Source organism: Moschus berezovskii, chromosome 21 (genome assembly GCF_049115385.1).
Source record: "Moschus berezovskii isolate FMDL1 chromosome 21, NW_MosBer_1.0, whole genome shotgun sequence".
Lineage (NCBI taxonomy): Eukaryota > Metazoa > Chordata > Mammalia > Artiodactyla > Moschidae > Moschus > Moschus berezovskii.
In genome coordinates, this window is record NC_142480.1 from 55990190 (window position 1) to 56008246 (window position 18057).

The 18057-nt window shown below is 40.8% G+C and overlaps 1 protein-coding gene across 5 annotated transcripts in view; it reads left to right on the forward strand.

Moving 5' to 3' along the window:
* CHD2 (chromodomain helicase DNA binding protein 2) overlaps positions 1 to 18057 on the forward strand; it is a 112552-nt gene that overhangs the window by 21557 nt on the left and 72938 nt on the right. For 4 of the 5 annotated variants that reach the window (XM_055417732.2, XM_088829684.1, XM_088829685.1 and 1 more), the window contains 7 exons: positions 2672 to 2758; positions 4327 to 4388; positions 10919 to 11023; positions 13785 to 13925; positions 15490 to 15623; positions 16333 to 16558; positions 17876 to 17976. In XM_055417732.2, coding sequence (XP_055273707.1) covers positions 2672 to 2758; positions 4327 to 4388; positions 10919 to 11023; positions 13785 to 13925; positions 15490 to 15623; positions 16333 to 16558; positions 17876 to 17976 — 856 coding nt within the window. The remainder of the gene's footprint in view (positions 1 to 2671; positions 2759 to 4326; positions 4389 to 10918; positions 11024 to 13784; positions 13926 to 15489; positions 15624 to 16332; positions 16559 to 17875; positions 17977 to 18057) is intronic. The other variant, XM_055417735.2, reaches the window with a different exon arrangement.

An 18057-nucleotide genomic window follows, 5' to 3' on the forward strand; every position in this document is an offset into this window, starting at 1 on the left:
TACAGTGAAGAGTTCTTTACTTGCAGAGAGTATAGCAAGCCATAGAAACCACGACTTGCACAGGGTGTTTAAAACTTTACTAATACTAAAGTCATGTTGACTGGGGTTCTGGGAATCAACTGTAAGGCCAAATATATTTGTGTGTATAATATACATATATGTAAAACTTAAAGAGAGACAGGATTAAGACTGCATGTCACAATGGAAGTACAGGTTTAGGCAGAAATATTAAAGTTAAGGTGATCAGTTTTAAGAAGTTAATAGATACATGGATGCATGTACTAGCCAGTTAGAATGATTAGGTTATGACTTTAATAATTATTCTAAAACGAGCTTCTAAAGAACGCTCTTGGTTTTCTGTACACTCTTCTCTTTCACATGGTAGCTTTTACTGAAGAGTTGAATTAGGTATCAGAGAATCCCAGAGATGGGGGAGCCTGGTGGGCTGCCGTCTCTGGGGTCGCACAGAGTTGGATACGACTGAAGCGATTTAGTAGCAGCAGCCCTCAAAAGGGAGAAGGCAATGGCACCCCACTCCAGTACTTTTGCCTGGAAAATCCCATGGATGGAGGAGCGTGGTAGGCTGCAGTCCATGGGGTTGCGAAGAGTCGGACACGACTGAGCAACTTCACTTTTGACGTTTCACTTTCATGCATTAGAGAAAGAAATGGCAACCCACTCCAGGGTTCTTGCCTGGAGAATCCCAGGGACAGGGGAGCCAGGTGGGCTGCCATCTATGGGGTCGCACAGAGTCGGACACGACTGAAGCAATTTAGCAGCAGCAGCAGCCCTCAAAAGGACAGATGGGAACAGAAGATGATTTTAGGATGTACACATTACAGTGTATGTTGTAATAAAGTCCCAACAGGTGAGCCTGAATGCCTAATATTTTAAAATGGTAAAACTAATTAATGTACCATTTAAAGAATTGAGTCACCCAGTTAATATAAACACTAATTTCTGTGGAGCTACTTCCTAGCTCTCAGGTTCAAGAAAGGGTGGATGTGGCTTGATTGGCAGGGCTGGAGCAAAGCTCTTGCTACCTCCCTTTCTCTGCCCCATTTGTTCGAGTTGTGGACATTCGCTGCCTTTTTTTGCCTTTATTTCCTACCACTTGATTATTACTAATTCTTGGTTGGATCTTTTGTCCTCTGACTCATATTATTCTAAGGTTAAGGATTTTTCCCTTTTGTAAACTGAGGACACTGAACTACGTGATTATATGGCTTCTCGTTCTGAAATGCCTATTCCTAGAACATCATGCTTGTTATCTTTGGAGGGATTGTTTTTCTTTGGCTTTCTTGGGATTTTTTTTTTTAAAGGTACTGTTGGTTATGTCCTACTTTGACTTTGTGACATATTGTGTTCCTGAATCGTCTTTCATCATTTTTGTCTTTTAAGGGGTCCACTTTCCACACATTTCATGATGAGCCACAACCCGAGGCTTCTCTTGCCCACTCCAAATATTTTCATGACATTAGCTGCCTCCCATATTTCAGTGGCAAATCCAACTTTCTAATCTTGGCTTTCAAGCATTTCTTCTAAATGTTTAACTCTCGTGCATCTTCACTTCAGTGTTCCACAATCTTTTTAAATTCATTTTGCCTATAGGTGATTGATTTCATTAAAAGAACACACAACATGGGCTTCCCTCATCACTCGGTAAAGAATCCGCCTGCGATGCAGGAGACCTGGGTTCGATCCCTGGATTGGGAAGATCCCCTGGAGAAGGGAAAAGCTACCTACTCCGGTATTCTGGCCTGGAGAATCCCATGGACTATATACTCCAGGGGGTCGCAAAGAGTTGGACACGACTGAATGACTTTCACTTCACTCACACTCAACATACTTACCAGTCATTACGTGTGGGAACAAGAGTGAGGGTGGGGGTTAGACGAATCCTTAGAGCAGTGGGGAGAAAAGGGGGCCTTTTGTATTTTTCCTTTTGATTTGTTAATGTGAGTCTTTTAAAGTGAAAGAAGGATTATTTGGGGAGATACACACTCCATAGAAAGAGGGTAGGCCATCTTGGAAGGTAGGAGAGGCCAAAATCAGGTCTTAAAGGCAAAGGGTTAAATACTGTTAGTAAAATGAAGTGTGCTGGAGCAAGGGTGCCAGCGGGCCTCATTCTGCGAACTTAAAGCTGAATGTTTGAAATACTGAATTTTGACTGTATCTGGCATTTTGCATATCCTGAGGAATTTTTAAATATATGCAGATAAACTGATTCTTGTTAAGTAATAATAAGAGTTGGTGGTAGGGCTCTGTTGATTTTATTTGTGTTTCTCAGGTGAGTCTTACATAGTCAAAGCTGAAACTGAAAGCATTAGGGGCTTAAAATTCATAAGTAAATATTTTTTTAGTGGAAGCAGTTCTCTTATGTCTCCTTATTATTCTACTGTAAGTTTATATTTGGACAGTGGGTAAGCAACGTACTTTCTAGTTTAATAGCCATGTGTTGACGAAGAGGCGTTGTCACAACTTTAATGAGTTCTAGGGTAATATGCTGTATTCTTTTTAAAGATGGTCCTTTATTGTCTCATTAAACAAAGCAACCCCTTTCATATATAGTTATTTGAATTTACTTAAATTGAAATACATGTTCCAATAACGTAAATAGTAAATGGAGGTCAAGAGAAAAAGATTCATGTGTCATCTGTTAATTTTACAGATGTGGGAAGAATATCCTGATGTTTATGGGGTTAGGCGGTCAAACCGAAGCAGACAAGAACCATCACGATTTAATATTAAGGAGGAGGTAAGAAAAAACACTGTTTTAAGGGGATACGATCACATTCCTGGTCTTACCTCATCCTTTCTGACTCTGGTTTGTATTGCATGGGAGTTAAGTGACTGGAAAGCAAGTTTTTTAAACCTAATACAGCAGGAAAAGCCACGTGTGGCTTTAAAAAAAAATTACCAGAAAGATCATGTCATAGTGTATGCTTTAGTAGAGTATTATATAAAACTGCCCTTGAATTTTTGTTTGTTTCTTACAGTGCATTTGATTATAGCAAGAAGTTTACTCTTTAAAACATCGAGTTTGTCAATTCTAGATTTTGTTAACTGGGTCACTAAGCAAAGGTGACAATGGAAGTAGTTTCAGATTTACTGCTGAGAAAGGGAGAGTGTGCTTAAGTAATTATTTTACCTACATTGTTAAAATTTGGTTTCCGAGTTCATTTTTAATATGCAATATAAAAAGTTGAATGCCTATTTACTTTCTGATCATATTTTCTTAGATTGACTAGATTGATGATTTTAAAAATTAGTGTAATATATTGGACTTTGTTGTCTCTATAGAGAGGAGCTTTCCTCAGTTTGAAGTTTTTGGGGAAATCTTCTGCTTTAACTCTGTTAGGTTTATAGACTACGTTCTGAAGAGGTGTTCTTTGGTCTCTCAGTGAAATGTCCCCTCTGCATTCTTTGGAGGACTTTGCTGTTCTTAACTATGTAACATCCTACTGATAACAGTTAAATATTAGTAGCCAAAGGTTAATGGGTTTGGGGCAGTAAGTAAAAATGTGATTTTCCATAATACATGCACAGCATTTATGGTGTTTTGAGTGACCTCTGAGCTGGTTAGCTTTAGCCAGCTTTCTTTTTCCATGTTTGTTATAACCTTTTCCCTTCTGTGTATAAATTACCACATTGTAGGTAGGTCACAGGACCAACAGAAATGGGAGTATTTTGCCGATTTGTTTGACACGTGGGGATAAGAGTTGTTCAGATGTCCGTGACTGTAATCACTTGGTCTGCTGCTGTGAGCAGAGTGTACTGCTGGCTCATGATTGAACAAGCGCTTTATTGAGTCTGAAATGAAATAGGTTCGTAGTCACCGCCTTTAAAGGCACGCTAAATTTTGTATGGCATTTTCGTGCCAGACATTCTATATCAGCAACCAGTATGGTCGCCATTAGACATGGGTCTTTTAAAATGTGTATTAGTTAAAATTAGGTAAAATGAAAAGTCCGTTCCTGAGTGATGCCAGCCACATTTCAGGGGCTCAGCCACGTGTGACGGCTGGCTCAGTGGGCCACTGTAGATACAGGACGTTTCTTCATCACAAACTTTGATTAGACTATGTTCTTTCAGAAGTCAAGCTGAAAGAAATACTTCTTGGCGTTACAGGTAACTCAGCAGTAAGAGACAAATTAATTTCAAAATGAAAGCGGGAACACCACCAAACAGAGGCTTAGGCTCCTTCTCTCTGAAAGCTTGTATTGAGTAATTTGCATTGAGTTGGCTGTGGGACCGGGGTTCGTGTTGCCCCTGAGAACTGTGAACTAACATCTGTGATCTTTCCCCCCCCTGCACACCCTGAAGGCAAGTAGCGGGTCTGAGAGTGGGAGCCCAAAGAGAAGAGGCCAGAGGCAGCTGAAAAAGCAGTAAGTCTCTCCTGGGGTGGTCCTTTCTGGGGAGTTTGGGGCGTGCGGATATTCTGGGACTTCCTCCATTGTGTCTGCAGCGCGCCCTGGGCCCCAGAGTCCGCATCTGTCTCTTGCTGTCTTGGCTTTCTGTCTGTCTGAGTCTGGTGCAGCAGCAGTGGCATTTGAAGTTTTCAGTTTTTCAAATGTTAAATGTTGGGCTGCTTTTCAGGGCACACCACAGCTATTCCATTTGATTTGCCCTATCAGCCCCTTTTTTTTTTCTTAAAAATGTGCACAAATCCCAAACATATAGGCATTTGGTGTTCTGTTCCAGTTAAGCAAGGAACACGTTTCTGTTGGCTGTTTTTCCTGTTCATTTGTTCTGTTTTGGCATGATGAATTATATTGATTGGACACCCATTTCAATATGAGATACCTTCTTGTGTCTGTGCAGTTTTACTGTTGGCAGTTCATAAGCAAGGAAATTTTCATTCATGAGGTTAATGTGAAATCCCTTTATGATGTGGATTATATATTTGTTATTGTAAAATTTTAAAAATTGTACTTACGGTAAAAAAATTTTTGACTTTTTTTTTTTGAGAAATAATTAAATCTTTATGGGGTGGAATGTATGAATCCCTTTGACAAACTGAATTCTACAGCCTATCTTCTCAGAAAAATACTCAAAACCCTGCACACAAATTCAGGGGTTTCTCATGGTAAACGGTTGTCCTGGCTCTTGTTGAGAGTCCCAGTTATATCGTCTCTGTTTTAAAGTATTAGTAATCCTTAACTTGGGCTTCCCTAGAAGCTCAACTGGTAAAGAATCCACCTGCAATGCAGAAGACCCCAGTTCAATTCCTGGGTCAGGAAGATCCCCTGGAGAAGGGATAGGCTACCTGCTCCAGTGTTCATGGTCTTCCCTGGTGGCTCAGACAGTAAAGAATCTGGAATCCATCTGCAATGCGGGAGACCTGGGTTTGAGCCCTGGGTTGGGAAGATTCCCCTGGAGGAGGGCATGGCAACCCACTCCAGTATTTTGGCCTGGAGAATTCCATGGACAGAGGAGCCTGGTGGGCTACACAGTCCTTGGGGTCGCAAAGAGTCCGACAGGACTGAGTGACTAAGCACAGCGTAATTCTTAAGTATTTGGCCTGAGGCACAGTAACGTGAGTCTTTAAATTTCCCCATCTCTAAAATAGGGTAATACTTATTCTGGTAACTTAACAGAGTTATTAGAAACTATGCTAAGAAAAGTCATAGTATTTAATTTTGCCCTGCCCAGAGGGCATACAGTTTGCATTTGTGTTTTAAATATTTCATTAGAGCTGCAACAATGATAACTGTGGGCAAGCCGCTGCTTCATGGCAGCTCAGAAGGCTCTATCCCCATCCCCGGGCCTGCTCAGATCTCAGTTTCCCAGGCTAAAGGCCTTGGAGGCTTTTTGGGAAGTCTATGCATGTGTTTTTTCCTCCACTGTTTGGCTACATTCTGCTGATCCATTGGTGGGAATCTAAATGTGCTGTACTTGAAAACCTGAACTCCTAATTTTTTTTTTTTTTGGCCACTGTACATGTGGGATCTTAGTTCCCTGACCAGGGATTGAACCTGTCATCACTGGAGTGGGAGCGCAGAGCCTTGACCATTGAACCATAGGGGAATTCCATGAACAACTCATTTATGTAGCTTTATTTGGGTGTGAGGATCCCTCCAGCTTTCAGCCCCTGTGTAATACATCAGACTTGCTATTTTGACTGATTTCTGTGTTTGCTTTTCCCTCTCCTTTCAATCCTGAGAGCTCTAGAAAGTAGGCAGCTCTCAGAGACCCTTGTGACCGTTCTTTGCCCGTGTAAAACCTTTCCACTCCTTGTCGGGGAAGGGGAGAAGGGGGTGTCTTCTGTGAGGCTGCTTGTCTTCTCCTGGGCTCTTTGTTAGGAACTTACCGTAAGCGGAGGTTCTCCTTGTGCCTGTTTGTATGGGCTCTGGGCTGCCCTCACGCCATGCCCTCCTCTGGGCAGCTGGAGGGCACTGGGGTTTGTGGAGAGCTCTTCTCCTGAGTCAGTTTAATTAGTAACATGGATTAGAGGAGGTCCTGCAGCTGCTGAGACTCAGGTCACAAGAGACCGCACTGCCGGGCCCTCTCTGATCTCAGCAAGGACGACAGTCTAGTGTGTTCGTGTGGACTTCAGGACTGAGCGAGACGCACTCAGAGGAGTGGAGATTTCCACATATTAACACAGGGCAATGTTTTTCCAAAACCCTGCAGATTGTATCACCAATTTTCAAGTTTTAAAAAGGAACCATTTTTTAAACTTTTTTTGGGGGATTAATTTCAAACAACTGAAACATTTTAAGGGTAAGAGCAGTACAAGGAATGCCTGTATACTGAGATTCACTGTTGCGCACTGTGTTTGCCACATTTGCTTTATCATTGTGAGAGTTCTCCTCATATATATTTATGTAAACACACAAGGTAATATTTTTTCTGAGCCATTTCAGACTAAGATTCGTACATCATGGTCTTTCACCCCTAAATACTAAGTGTGTATCTTCTTAGAATAAGGATATTCTCTTTGTAAGCAAAATACAGTTTTAAGGTAAATAGATTTAACATTGCTACAATACCACTGTCTAATTTATATTCCAGTTTGGTCATTCAACTCAACAATGTTGTTTATAATATTTTCCCACCCCGAGTACAGAATCCAGTCTCAGGTTAAATATTGTATTAGATGTCAGGTTTCATTAGTCTGGAGCACTTTCACAGACTTTCTTTGCTTTTGTGACATTGACACTTTAAGGACTACAGTTTTAGAAGGGACTAACTCTGCTGGAGTCATGTGAGTTAGCATTTTAAAAGCTTAGTGGAAGAAAACATTTTTTAAATTAATTGGCAATTCTTTATGGTCCAGCTCTCACATCCGTACATGATTACTGGAAGAACCATAGTTTTGACGCTACGGATATTTGTTGTCAGAGAGATGTCTCTGCTTTTTAATACTCTGTCTATGTTTGTCATAGCTTTTCTTCCAAAGAGCAAGCATCTTTTAATTTCATGGCTGCAGTCACTGTCCGCAGTGATTTTGGAGCCCAAGAAAAAAAAAATTCTGTCACTGCTTCCACCTTTTTCCCATCTATTTGCCATGAAGTGATGGGACTGGATGCTATGATCTTGGCTTTTGAACGTTGAGTTTTAAGCCAGCTTTTTCACTCTCCTCTTTTACCTTCATTAAGAAGCTCTTTAGTTCCTTTTTGCTTTCTGCCATTGGAGTGGTATCATTTGCATATCTGAGGTTGTTGATATTTCTCCCAGCAGTCTCGATTCCAGCTTGTGATTGATCTGGTCTGGCGTTTCTCATGATGTACTCTGCATAGTAGTTAAATAAGCAGGGTGACAACATAGAGCCAATGTACTCCTTTCCCAAGTTTGAACCAGTCCTTTGTTCCATGTCCAGTTCTAACTTGCTTCTTGACCTGCATACTGGTTTCTCAGGAGGTAGGTAAGGCAGTCCCTATTCATGCTGTCCTAGGATTTCTGCTGACTCATTGCAGCCTAGTAGTGGTCAGCTCCACTGAACAGTGATTCTAGAACCCTCTCTTCCACCTGGGATTTAAAAAATGGTCTTATCTGTAATCATTTGGAGTTACCCTCCTGAGGTTATAGGTGAGATTGCAGTTGTGTCTCCCCTCCCAGGGCTGTGAAGTGGGAGTCTGTCACAGTCCTGTGGCACAGCAGAGGAGAGTCCTTGTTAGAACAGACTTATCCACTTCACTGAGACTTGCTTCTGAAAACCATTCTCTTTGGGAAAATCGACTAAAAATCAGTGATGTTAAAGCAGTTGGTTCCCTGTTTTCCTTATCTGCCTTCTAAAGTGGAGGAGAAAGGAGTTCCCTTCTTTGAGCTCTTAAAGACAGTTAATTAGGAAGCCTCAGTGGCTCTTGGCCAGATTTTAGGCTTATTTTATTTTAAAATGGCTTTTGTTCATTCCCTTCATTATAGTTGTTTAGATTTGATTTTTCTCAGTAAAGAAAAATCAAAAAGGAATCCACTTTTTCCCAGTAAAGAAAGAAAACTATACCTCGTTAACTTGCATTCTGACTTTTTCCTGTCTATTTATATGGCCTTGAGCCCTCAGTGGTCAAATCTTGGTATTTTTCTCCCAGTTCCCAAAATTTTGGCCAAAGTTCCATTGATTCCCATTTAGGGAATCCCACTGGTGGCTTCTTAGAACTGGATCTGGCAATTCAAGTCTCCTTTAACATGAAAAATATTTTAATCCTGATCTCATATTTGCGACTTCTGTTTGTAGCCCAGCTTATAATGCATGGTTTAGTCAGGGAGTGTTCCTCATATAGTCTATATTATTTGAGAAGCCAGCAAACTCTAGGGGTGGACATTGGTTTTCCCTGTTGGAGAGCCGGGTTGGGGCAGTAATCTGTTAGTAATTGATTTGCCCTTTTCACTTCACCTCTTATACAGAATTAACAGTATTGCTGGTCCTGACTTGCCCCTCCCCCACCATTCTTGAAAATTAAAACGAAATTTGAAATAATCCACCAATTTCAGATACATACACATAAAACTCCTTTCAACCTTTTAAGCCTCTTAACTGTTCAGCTCCTCCCGGAATGGTCTTCAGTGGGTTCTGTTGAGAGTAGCAGAAATGTGGGTTTGACATATACCAAACAGCTTGTTCCCACTGAGCTTGAGTTTCCCTCTGTATGGGAAGAGGACTTTGGACTAGTTGATTGGCTGAGTGTTTGTGCCCTCTCATGTTGGAAGATTCGAAGCCCTCTTGGTTATCTGTGCGTCTGCAGATCTGCAGTTTAACTGGAGAACTCTCAACACCCATTCTCTCAGCGTCTGTGCCACTTTAGTCTCTCAAAGTGTTGAAGTGGACCTTGTTAGCTACTCTGATATAACAGTCTCAGTTCTGGCAGAGTTATAGAAATTACGAACAATACTTGATTGTAGATCTTTCTCATCTCATCTGCTCTCTGGTAGGTCTTGTGAAATCACTGCTCTCCAGTTTGACTGTGTAAGCTCCTTCTTCTAAGGGGTAAATAAACTGTTTTAGACTTGGCCAAGGAAGGCTAGATCCTTAGGTGCCAGTCTCCCCATTGCTGGAGACATCTTTTTCCCTCCTGGCCATCACCATCTATTCCTTGGATTTTAGAACACATTTATTGTATGAGGCTCTAGGAAAGGAGAATAAGGCGGGTGCCCAAAGTATGGTTTGCTTTAAAGAGGGAGGGATGGATATTCGGTGCTAATAGCAGACCTTAATATTTTACCAGTCACATTCCATAAGCACCCTACCTGTCTGGCAGACTGATAGGATTCATTCTTTGTGTCTTTATTTAACAAAGCTGTATCTCTACTTTCCTGCCTTTGTGCCAGTAGAACTTGACTAATGTTTGTGGATGTGCTCTATGACCTTTTCATGGAAGGCATGAGAACATTTTCTTTCCTGGTGTTTCCTGGTTTTCCTGAATCAAGTGTAGGACTGTTTAGAAAGGTTCTTCCACTATTACTTTAACTTATTTTCCCATGAAGAAGATTGACTTGACTTTGCAATTTGACAGCAGTTGTCTTTAACATAACCTCATTTTCTATACAGAGATCCAGAGGCACATGGTGATTGTTTTGTTTAGAGAGAAACCCTAAACCCAGGTTCTTGCCTGTTGAGTTTTTTGTTTCCCTGGATGTTCCGTGGCTGGTTGCTGTTATGTGTGGTCCTTCCTTCTTCCCTGCAGGTGGGAAATGAGCTGAGTTCCTGTGACTTCTTTTTCGGTGTTCAAGTAAAGTTCAGGAACTGTTGGGGGATAGCAGGGCACCTGTAGGGTATGGCTCTCCCGCGTCATCTGTTATCTTGATGAGCAAAAGAACACCTACTCTATTTAGTGATTATTAAAACTACTTCATTAGCTGGACAGGTTAATTAGTAGGTGGTAGGTTTATCATTAATATAATTTTAGGGATTGTTTAATCAACATATTCTGAATATAGCTAGTGTAGTACTCAGAGGTCTCTCTCAATAGTATCAGCATCATCTGAATTTGGTAACATTGAGATTTTTAGTCCTCACATTAGATCTCCTGAATCAAAAACTGGCTGTGGCCCAGAAAACTCTTTCAGCAAATCCTTTATATAGTTCTGATCCATACTAAAATTTGAAAACCTCTGATCTAGTATATATTATAGCTTCATTCTGGTCAATGATAGTAGTAAATAAAAATAGAATATTACAGAATTGGCAACTTTTTTTTTTCCCCCAGAACAAATAGTTAAAAAAAAAATAGAGCCTTAGCTTCATCACTTATTTTGATACCGGATACAAAATAGGGATAGATATTACACATCGCAGGAAGGAGCCCAACCAAAATTTGGAGCTAAAACAAATCTTTTAGCGTAATATCTAAAATATATACATTCTGCCTTTTTTGGCTCTTCTGCTTGAAATTGGTTTTGTCAGATTCTTCAAGTGAAACGATCTTGAGGAATTCTTTTAGAAAAAAAAAAATTTTTGCTTTGCTTTTGATCACAGAGAAAAATGGAAACGGGAGCTCTCAGAAGATGAACAGGAACAAGGCTCCAGTGCAGAGAGCGAACCAGAGCAAACAGTGAAAGCCAGAAGACCTGTCCCCAGAAGGTGCAGTGTTTGCTTGAGCGTCGCTGCCTCTGGTTGAGCTTCGTCTGTGTTAGGTGGAGGAGGATGGGGTAGTACTGGCGCGAGGCCTCAGCTGGCGAGCTGCAGTGTGTTGTGACTCTGGATTCCGGATGCCTGATTAGCTTCCTGCTCGTCTGCATTGTTAGCGAGTAATTAGATGACTGAGCTACTAAGGATTTTGTGTGTTTGCACGGTACATAGCTAGAGAGTGAATCTTGCTGTTTCATATTCCAGGTGGACTGGTTATGAGGAACAAATATATCTTCCACTCTTAAGAAAGCTCTCTGTGTATTTGACCAGGGTACTGGTTCTTTCGGGGAGAACTAATTTTTCCTATGTTTAATTGGCTTATTGAAACTTACTCGACTGTTTATTACCCTGTTTGTACGATCTATATGACATTAAGCAGAGAATCTGTCCAGAGAGGGAAGTAGGTGCAGGTGGGAGGAAACTGGTAATTTCTGGTCAGACAGATGGCACCAAAAGGTACTGATGATAGGGGAGGAAGACAGGAGGCACCAAGGCCCCAGGAAGATTTTTCTCCTTGCAGTGGTAGGAGGGGTTGGCAAATGTTGTCTTTGGGCCAAATCCCACTCCCCCCTATTTTTATGTGGCCTGTGAGCTCAATATAACTTGTTTTAAAAAAGGTTTTTTGATGTGGACTGTTTTTAAAGTCTTTATTGAATTTGTTACAATATCGCTTCTGTTTTATGCTTTGATATTTTTTGACTACAAGGCATGTGGGATCCTAGCTCCCCGCCCAGGGTTCTGCATTGGAAGGCAAAGTCCAACCATTGGACTACTGGAGAAGTCCCTCAGTATAGCTTCTGGTGAACATTTGTAGTTTTGTGATAAGGAACACTAAATTTGAACCCTAGTTAAGTGAAATGCTATCATCCCTTCAAAAAGAATTCTGTTCTTCTCATTAGTAGATGTTGTATCACAAAATATATACTTGATCATTATTATTTTATTTTGAATTTTTTCAGTAAACTATTTGTTGAAATTTATTTTTTCTTGTTATGTAAGTACCTATGTGGTAGCCTCAACTTTGCCTCTTGTCTGAGAAAGTAAACGTGTATCCTCTGGCCATTTACAGCAGAAATATGTGTATATCCGTGGCTTAGGATGTTGTACCGGCCCCCTTACCGTCCACCCCCGTAGGGAGACTCCTTGGTCAGTGTTGTCTCCTTTTGTCTGCGTTCCGGCTCTCAGCACTGGAGTCCACTCTAGCTCTGTCTTCTGGGTTGTACCCGTCTTTTCCTGGCTCCTGGTCCTCTGTCTGCGGTGTTGGTTATGGCAGGCATGGGAGAGAGGGGTGGCTGTGGCTGTGAGTTTCCCTCGCCGTCTTTCTCGCGCCTTCTCGCCACTGCTGGAGCACTGGATTTCCTGTGAGCGCTCCTAGTCTTGGCTGCAGGGGAGTTGCTGCCTGCAGAGGGCCGATCTCCTCAGCTGTGCCCTTGGTCGGTGGCAGAGCACAATCTCAGGTAGTCTCCAAGGTGTCTTTTATTTACGTGGAAGAAAAAATACGTGTAGTTATTTCTTGTTTGTTACTTTATACAGATGATAACATTCCATGCATCTTCTGCATTTTTCTTTCATTATCTCTCTTGGAAATCTTCCCTCACCAATGCACAGAAAACGCCTCCCTCCATTGTTTTTTATGGTTGCATGGTATTCTGTTTTCAGACCCTGATGCTGGGAAAGATTGAAGGCAAAAGGAGAATGGGGTGACAGAGGATGAGATGGTTAGATAGCATCACTGATTCAAGGGACATGACTTTGAGCAAACTCTGGGAGGTAACTGGAAGACAGAGGAGCCTGGTGTGCTGCAGTCCGTGGGCTGCAGACAAGTCAGACGTAACTTAGTGACTGAACAACAATAACAAGTATTCTGTTTATTGAACTAGTTCCCACTTGATGACCATTCAGTGTTTCTAATCTTTTGTTATTGCAAATACCACAGTGAATTGTTTATTGTGCCTGTATCAGTTTATATCTGTTTGTATCTTTTACTTATTCCCAGAAGTAAAATGGTTACATTAGTAACTTTGGTAGATATTTCCAAATTGCCCAGAAAAGAGCTGCCCTCAGCAGCAGGCTGCGTGTGTGTTGTTATGTCAGGTGATCCTGAGGAGCAGTGGAGAGTCGTTGCCTGAGAACCCACAGTGCAGTCCTCCCTTCATCCTTACCAGGGATGGGTCCCAGGAGCCTTGTGTTAAACAGATGCCAGAATCTGCGGATGCTCGGGTCCCTTCCTTCTATGAAATGCCGTGCTGTAGTATTTCCATGTAGACTAGGCCTCTCCTCCCGTGTTCTTCCAGTCATCTGTTGATTACTTTTAACACCTGCTGCAATGTTAATACTGTGTAAACAGCTGCTAATGGTCAGCAGTTTCAAAATTTGCATTTGGGAACTTTGTGGACTTTTTTCGCCCCAGTTAAATTTTTGATCCATGTTGGTTAAGTCTGTGGATGTGGAACCTGCAGTTACAGTGGGCTGACAGTGTCTCCTGTAAATGACTGGAGGGTATCAGCAGTAGAACCATTTTCATGTTTCTAGTGAAGCAGAGCTCTCATGAACTAGAATCTCACGGAACAGGACCTAGGAATATTCATGTCTTAACATTCCCTTGGTTAATCTCTATGGTGAGCCCTGCTCTGGGAAGTACAGTTATATAGATTTGAAGTAGACACCAAATGATGAAGTAAGGACTTGGCCATTTTTCCTTTTCTCACTTTAGAACAGTGCCCAAACCTCGTGTTAAAAAGCAACCTAAGACTCAGCGTGGAAAGAGGAAAAAGCAAGACTCTTCTGATGATGATGATGAAGATGATGAAGCTCCCAAAAGGCAGACGCGCCGCAGAGCAGCTAAAAATGTGAGGTAAGTGATGTCCTGGAAGGGTTTCATTAGTGAGAAGGAAGGGTCATAGTGTAATTGGCTAGAGCTTGCTTTTAATAAGTCCAGGATCAGGCATTTGACAGGTGAAAATAATGACCTGTGTCTTGAGATTGTGTTCAGAAAGGTTCTTTCAAAAGAAATGGTCCTGGCCAGTAGGAAAATGGAAATAACAGTGATAAATCATATGAAGCCTTCATTCCTATGAAGAGAACTGCTTTAGGTTCATGTTTCCTTGAGTGGTAGTGACATTACGTTCATTTCATACCTTTCTTTGGGACTTCGGTTGAGACTCCATCTGCTAATGCATGGGGTGCAGGTTTGATTCCTGGTTGGAGAAAGTCCCACATGCCCTGTGGTGTGGCCAAGAAAATAACAAAAGTAAAAGTATAGTACTGTTTTTTAGGAAAGACATTTGGATTGCAGTCTTACTTTTGAATTGCATTTTCAATCAGATAAATTCCTTTGAGTTTCAGCTTATATAGTGTTGGGCTTCCCTTGTAGCTCAGCTGGTAAAGAATCTGCCTGCAATGTGGAAGACCTGGGTTCCATCCCTGGGTTGGGAAGATCCCCTGGAGAAGGAAAAGGCAACCCACTCCAGTATTCTTGCCTGGAGAATTCCCTGGACTGTATAATCCATGGGGTTGCAAATAGTCGGATATGACTGAGCGACTTTCACTTTCTTTATGTAATGTTATTTGGATGTAATAATTTTATCAAGGTTATGATAGTATATTAAGAATTAATAGAAAATGAAATAAAGGAATAGATACGAAATGTACATATTTTACTTTATACCAGTCAGAGGGCACTTAATTTCATTTCAGAGGGTACATAGTTTTCTTGTGTTCTACTTAAAGATGGTGAAGCTGAATCCTGAAGTTATTAATAACCTGTTAAATGATTGCAGGTAATAATTTGAAAACTAAGACTAAGCTTTGAGTATATTAATGTGTAGCTTAGCACTTTCTCCTCCTACAGCCAGCTGTACTGCATCCAGCATTGTGTTTTTCTCTTTTGTAACTCCCAAACCCTTTGTTGTTAATATAATATATGGTGGAGCATTATGTTTTAATATTTTTAGTACCAGGAAGCTTGCTCAGTGACTTGAAGACTAAAATTTCATATTCTTGTTATTGGGAGACAAAATGCAGGGTTGATGCATTAATCTTAGAACCAGTTTTTTCATTAGGCAATTTTCTTCATTATGCATTTTCTTTCTTCGTAGTTGTTTCCTTGTTTATACATAATAATGATGTCGTTAAAAAATGAAAACATAAGAATGTCCTTGTAGTTTTCTGTGTCTTGCTTACAAAAATCACTTTAGTCAGTTTTTATTTTGAAGTATGAGTTAGCCTTCCTGCTGCTCTCTACGAACATGCAGTAATACTTTAAGCAGGAACAAAAAAATGAACTTTGAGCCCACTTTATCGTGGCTGATCTGCAAAACACCATGCTGGAGCAAAAGGGTTGTCCTAATGATCTTACGTATGGTGATTTGGATCTGAAAAGATAGTTTCTTATTTATTCGGCATTATTTTTCATGCAGTTATAAAGAAGACGATGACTTTGAGACTGACTCAGATGACCTCATTGAAATGACTGGAGAAGGAGTTGATGAACAGCAGGATAATAGTGAAACTATTGAAAAGGTCTTAGATTCAAGGCTGGGAAAGAAAGGAGGTATGCAAAGACAGTACTCCATTCTTGCTACAAGTGCCAACAGGTGTTAGGGCAGGGGATGCGAATGTGTAAGTAGGAATGGATTTAAGGATCATTGTTGCCTTAGGCACAAGGAACAGCTTGCTTTTTTCTGACTTTCTTAATTCCACCTGTGACCAGGGGCCCTTCCCTGTGGCCTTTGCTTTTAGCTCCTTGAGTTACTTCTGCTCCTCTTCTGTTTCTGCTTGTGTGCTTCTTCTTCCTTGTCCATCTCCTTAGCCTGCTTCTTGCGTTGCTTCAGGGGCTGCTTGCCACCTTTGCGGCTAGACGTGGTTCCTGCTGCCACTTCCCTTCCATTGGAAGCTGGCAGATTACTTTTTCACTGTGCTCAGAAAGGCCCAAATTTTATGTATTTAGCCTGAGTTAGTAGGGACCAAAACAAAAGGATGTTGCTGTTCCATTTTTATTGTGTTTAAACACAAAGATTTCTTTGATTTCACCAGCAAATTTTAGAATGTTTAAATGGGAAAAATTGGGTTTGCATCTTGAAAACATTTGAAATTGCTGGGCATGTTCATTCTGTATTGTTTGTGAATTTCTGTATATTTGAAGATAAAGGATTTTGGTACTTTATCCGAAAAGAGACTCTTTATAGACAGCTGTGTATTTGGGAAGCTTTTCAGGGTCTGGTTTCATAGACTTCTTAAAATTTAACTGAATCTTTTTGCAGCCACTGGAGCTTCTACTACTGTATATGCAGTTGAAGCTAATGGAGACCCTAGTAGCGACTTTGACCCTGAAAAGGATGAAGGCGAAGTCCAGTACCTCATCAAGTGGAAGGGCTGGTCATATATCCACAGCACATGGGAGAGTGAAGAGTCCTTACAGCAACAGAAAGTGAAGGGTCTAAAAAAACTAGAGAATTTCAAGAAGAAAGAGGATGAAATCAAGCAATGGTACATTACCTTTTCTAGATAAAAGAAATACATTTGCAGCCTTGGGGAAGGGAGGGTTTTTAAATAGTGGAGAAACATGACTGTCTAGAATATCAAATTTTGCCTCTGTCCCCTGAATGAACGTGGAGGCATCCATGGTTACCTTTTATAAAACTATGACCTGAAGATAATACATTTATTTATGTATAGCCAGGAAGTCTGTAGAGTTTAATAATAGCAGCTAGTGTATGGGGCGTTTTTCAGACCTCGTCTTGTCGTCAGTCCTCACAGTAAGCCTGTGAGATTTGTACAGAGTGTAATTTGTTGGCAGAGTGAGCTACAGAGTGGCTCTGCGGGCCCCGGATTGGGACTTCCGCAGCCTGAGTCCAAGGCGCATGTCCTTAAGCACCTTGTTACTTTCTCTGGATGTGCTGGTGTAGCCTGGATGTCAGGAGTTTAGTGTTCTAGAACTCTCTGGGATATGGTATACTTAAAACTAATCTTGGTTTTACAGTTTACAGAAATGATGTGACAGGAATGTTCTGAAACTGTGATCACCGTGTGGTTTTTAGCTTACTTACAGCTTTGACCGTGTCAGGTTGTATGAGAAACATGGGGGCACAATACACACCCTAAACCGACTGATAAAGAGTGTACGTCCCCCTGGAGACACACATTTCAGTGTCATATGATCAGGCCATTCAGGGTTAGGAACAGGGACAGATGGGTTCCAGTTCCTGTTTTATTACCGTGCAGAATACGCTATTTCAGTAAGTCAGATACTTTTTTTCTTTGAGTCAAAAATGAAAATATTTATCTCTGAGGTATGGGTAGTTTGTAAAGCAATTATTAGAATTTTGAAAGTCCTTGAAAGTTATAGTAGTATTTAATTTCAAGTTACTGGTGTTGTTTTATAACTGAGAATAATTGGTTTTCTAAAAATGTCACATTTAATCACTCCTGATTAAATCATATATGGAAAAAAGACATCTTTTCTTATAAATCTGAGTTTTATTGGCCTTGTCTGTTAAGAAATGTGGATTTATCACAGATCACATGAATTCATCACACAAAATAGTTATTTTTAGGTTTCTTTATAAATAGGCCACATCAGCAAGAACAACTGGTGTGTCCTTTAAGTCTGAGGTTTCAATGTTTTCTACAAGTCTTACATGTTTTTCTTAAAATCTCTGGCTTAATTATTAGTACAAGATTGCTAAAGGGACATGTGAAAGTAAAGACTAAGTTTCCTTTGCTGTTTTGACTTTGCATTGATAGATGAGTCTGGATTCTCCAGACCTAATTAGTATGTACTTTTCCTGTTTGACTTCTGGCCAGGTTAGGGAAGGTTTCTCCTGAAGATGTGGAATATTTCAACTGCCAACAAGAACTGGCCTCGGAGCTGAACAAGCAGTATCAGATCGTAGAAAGAGTAATAGGTAAGTACATGGAAATTCATTTAAGCAATGTCGGAGTTCCAAGAATAAAGGAACTTTCTTTTTTGGGAGTAATGCATAGAT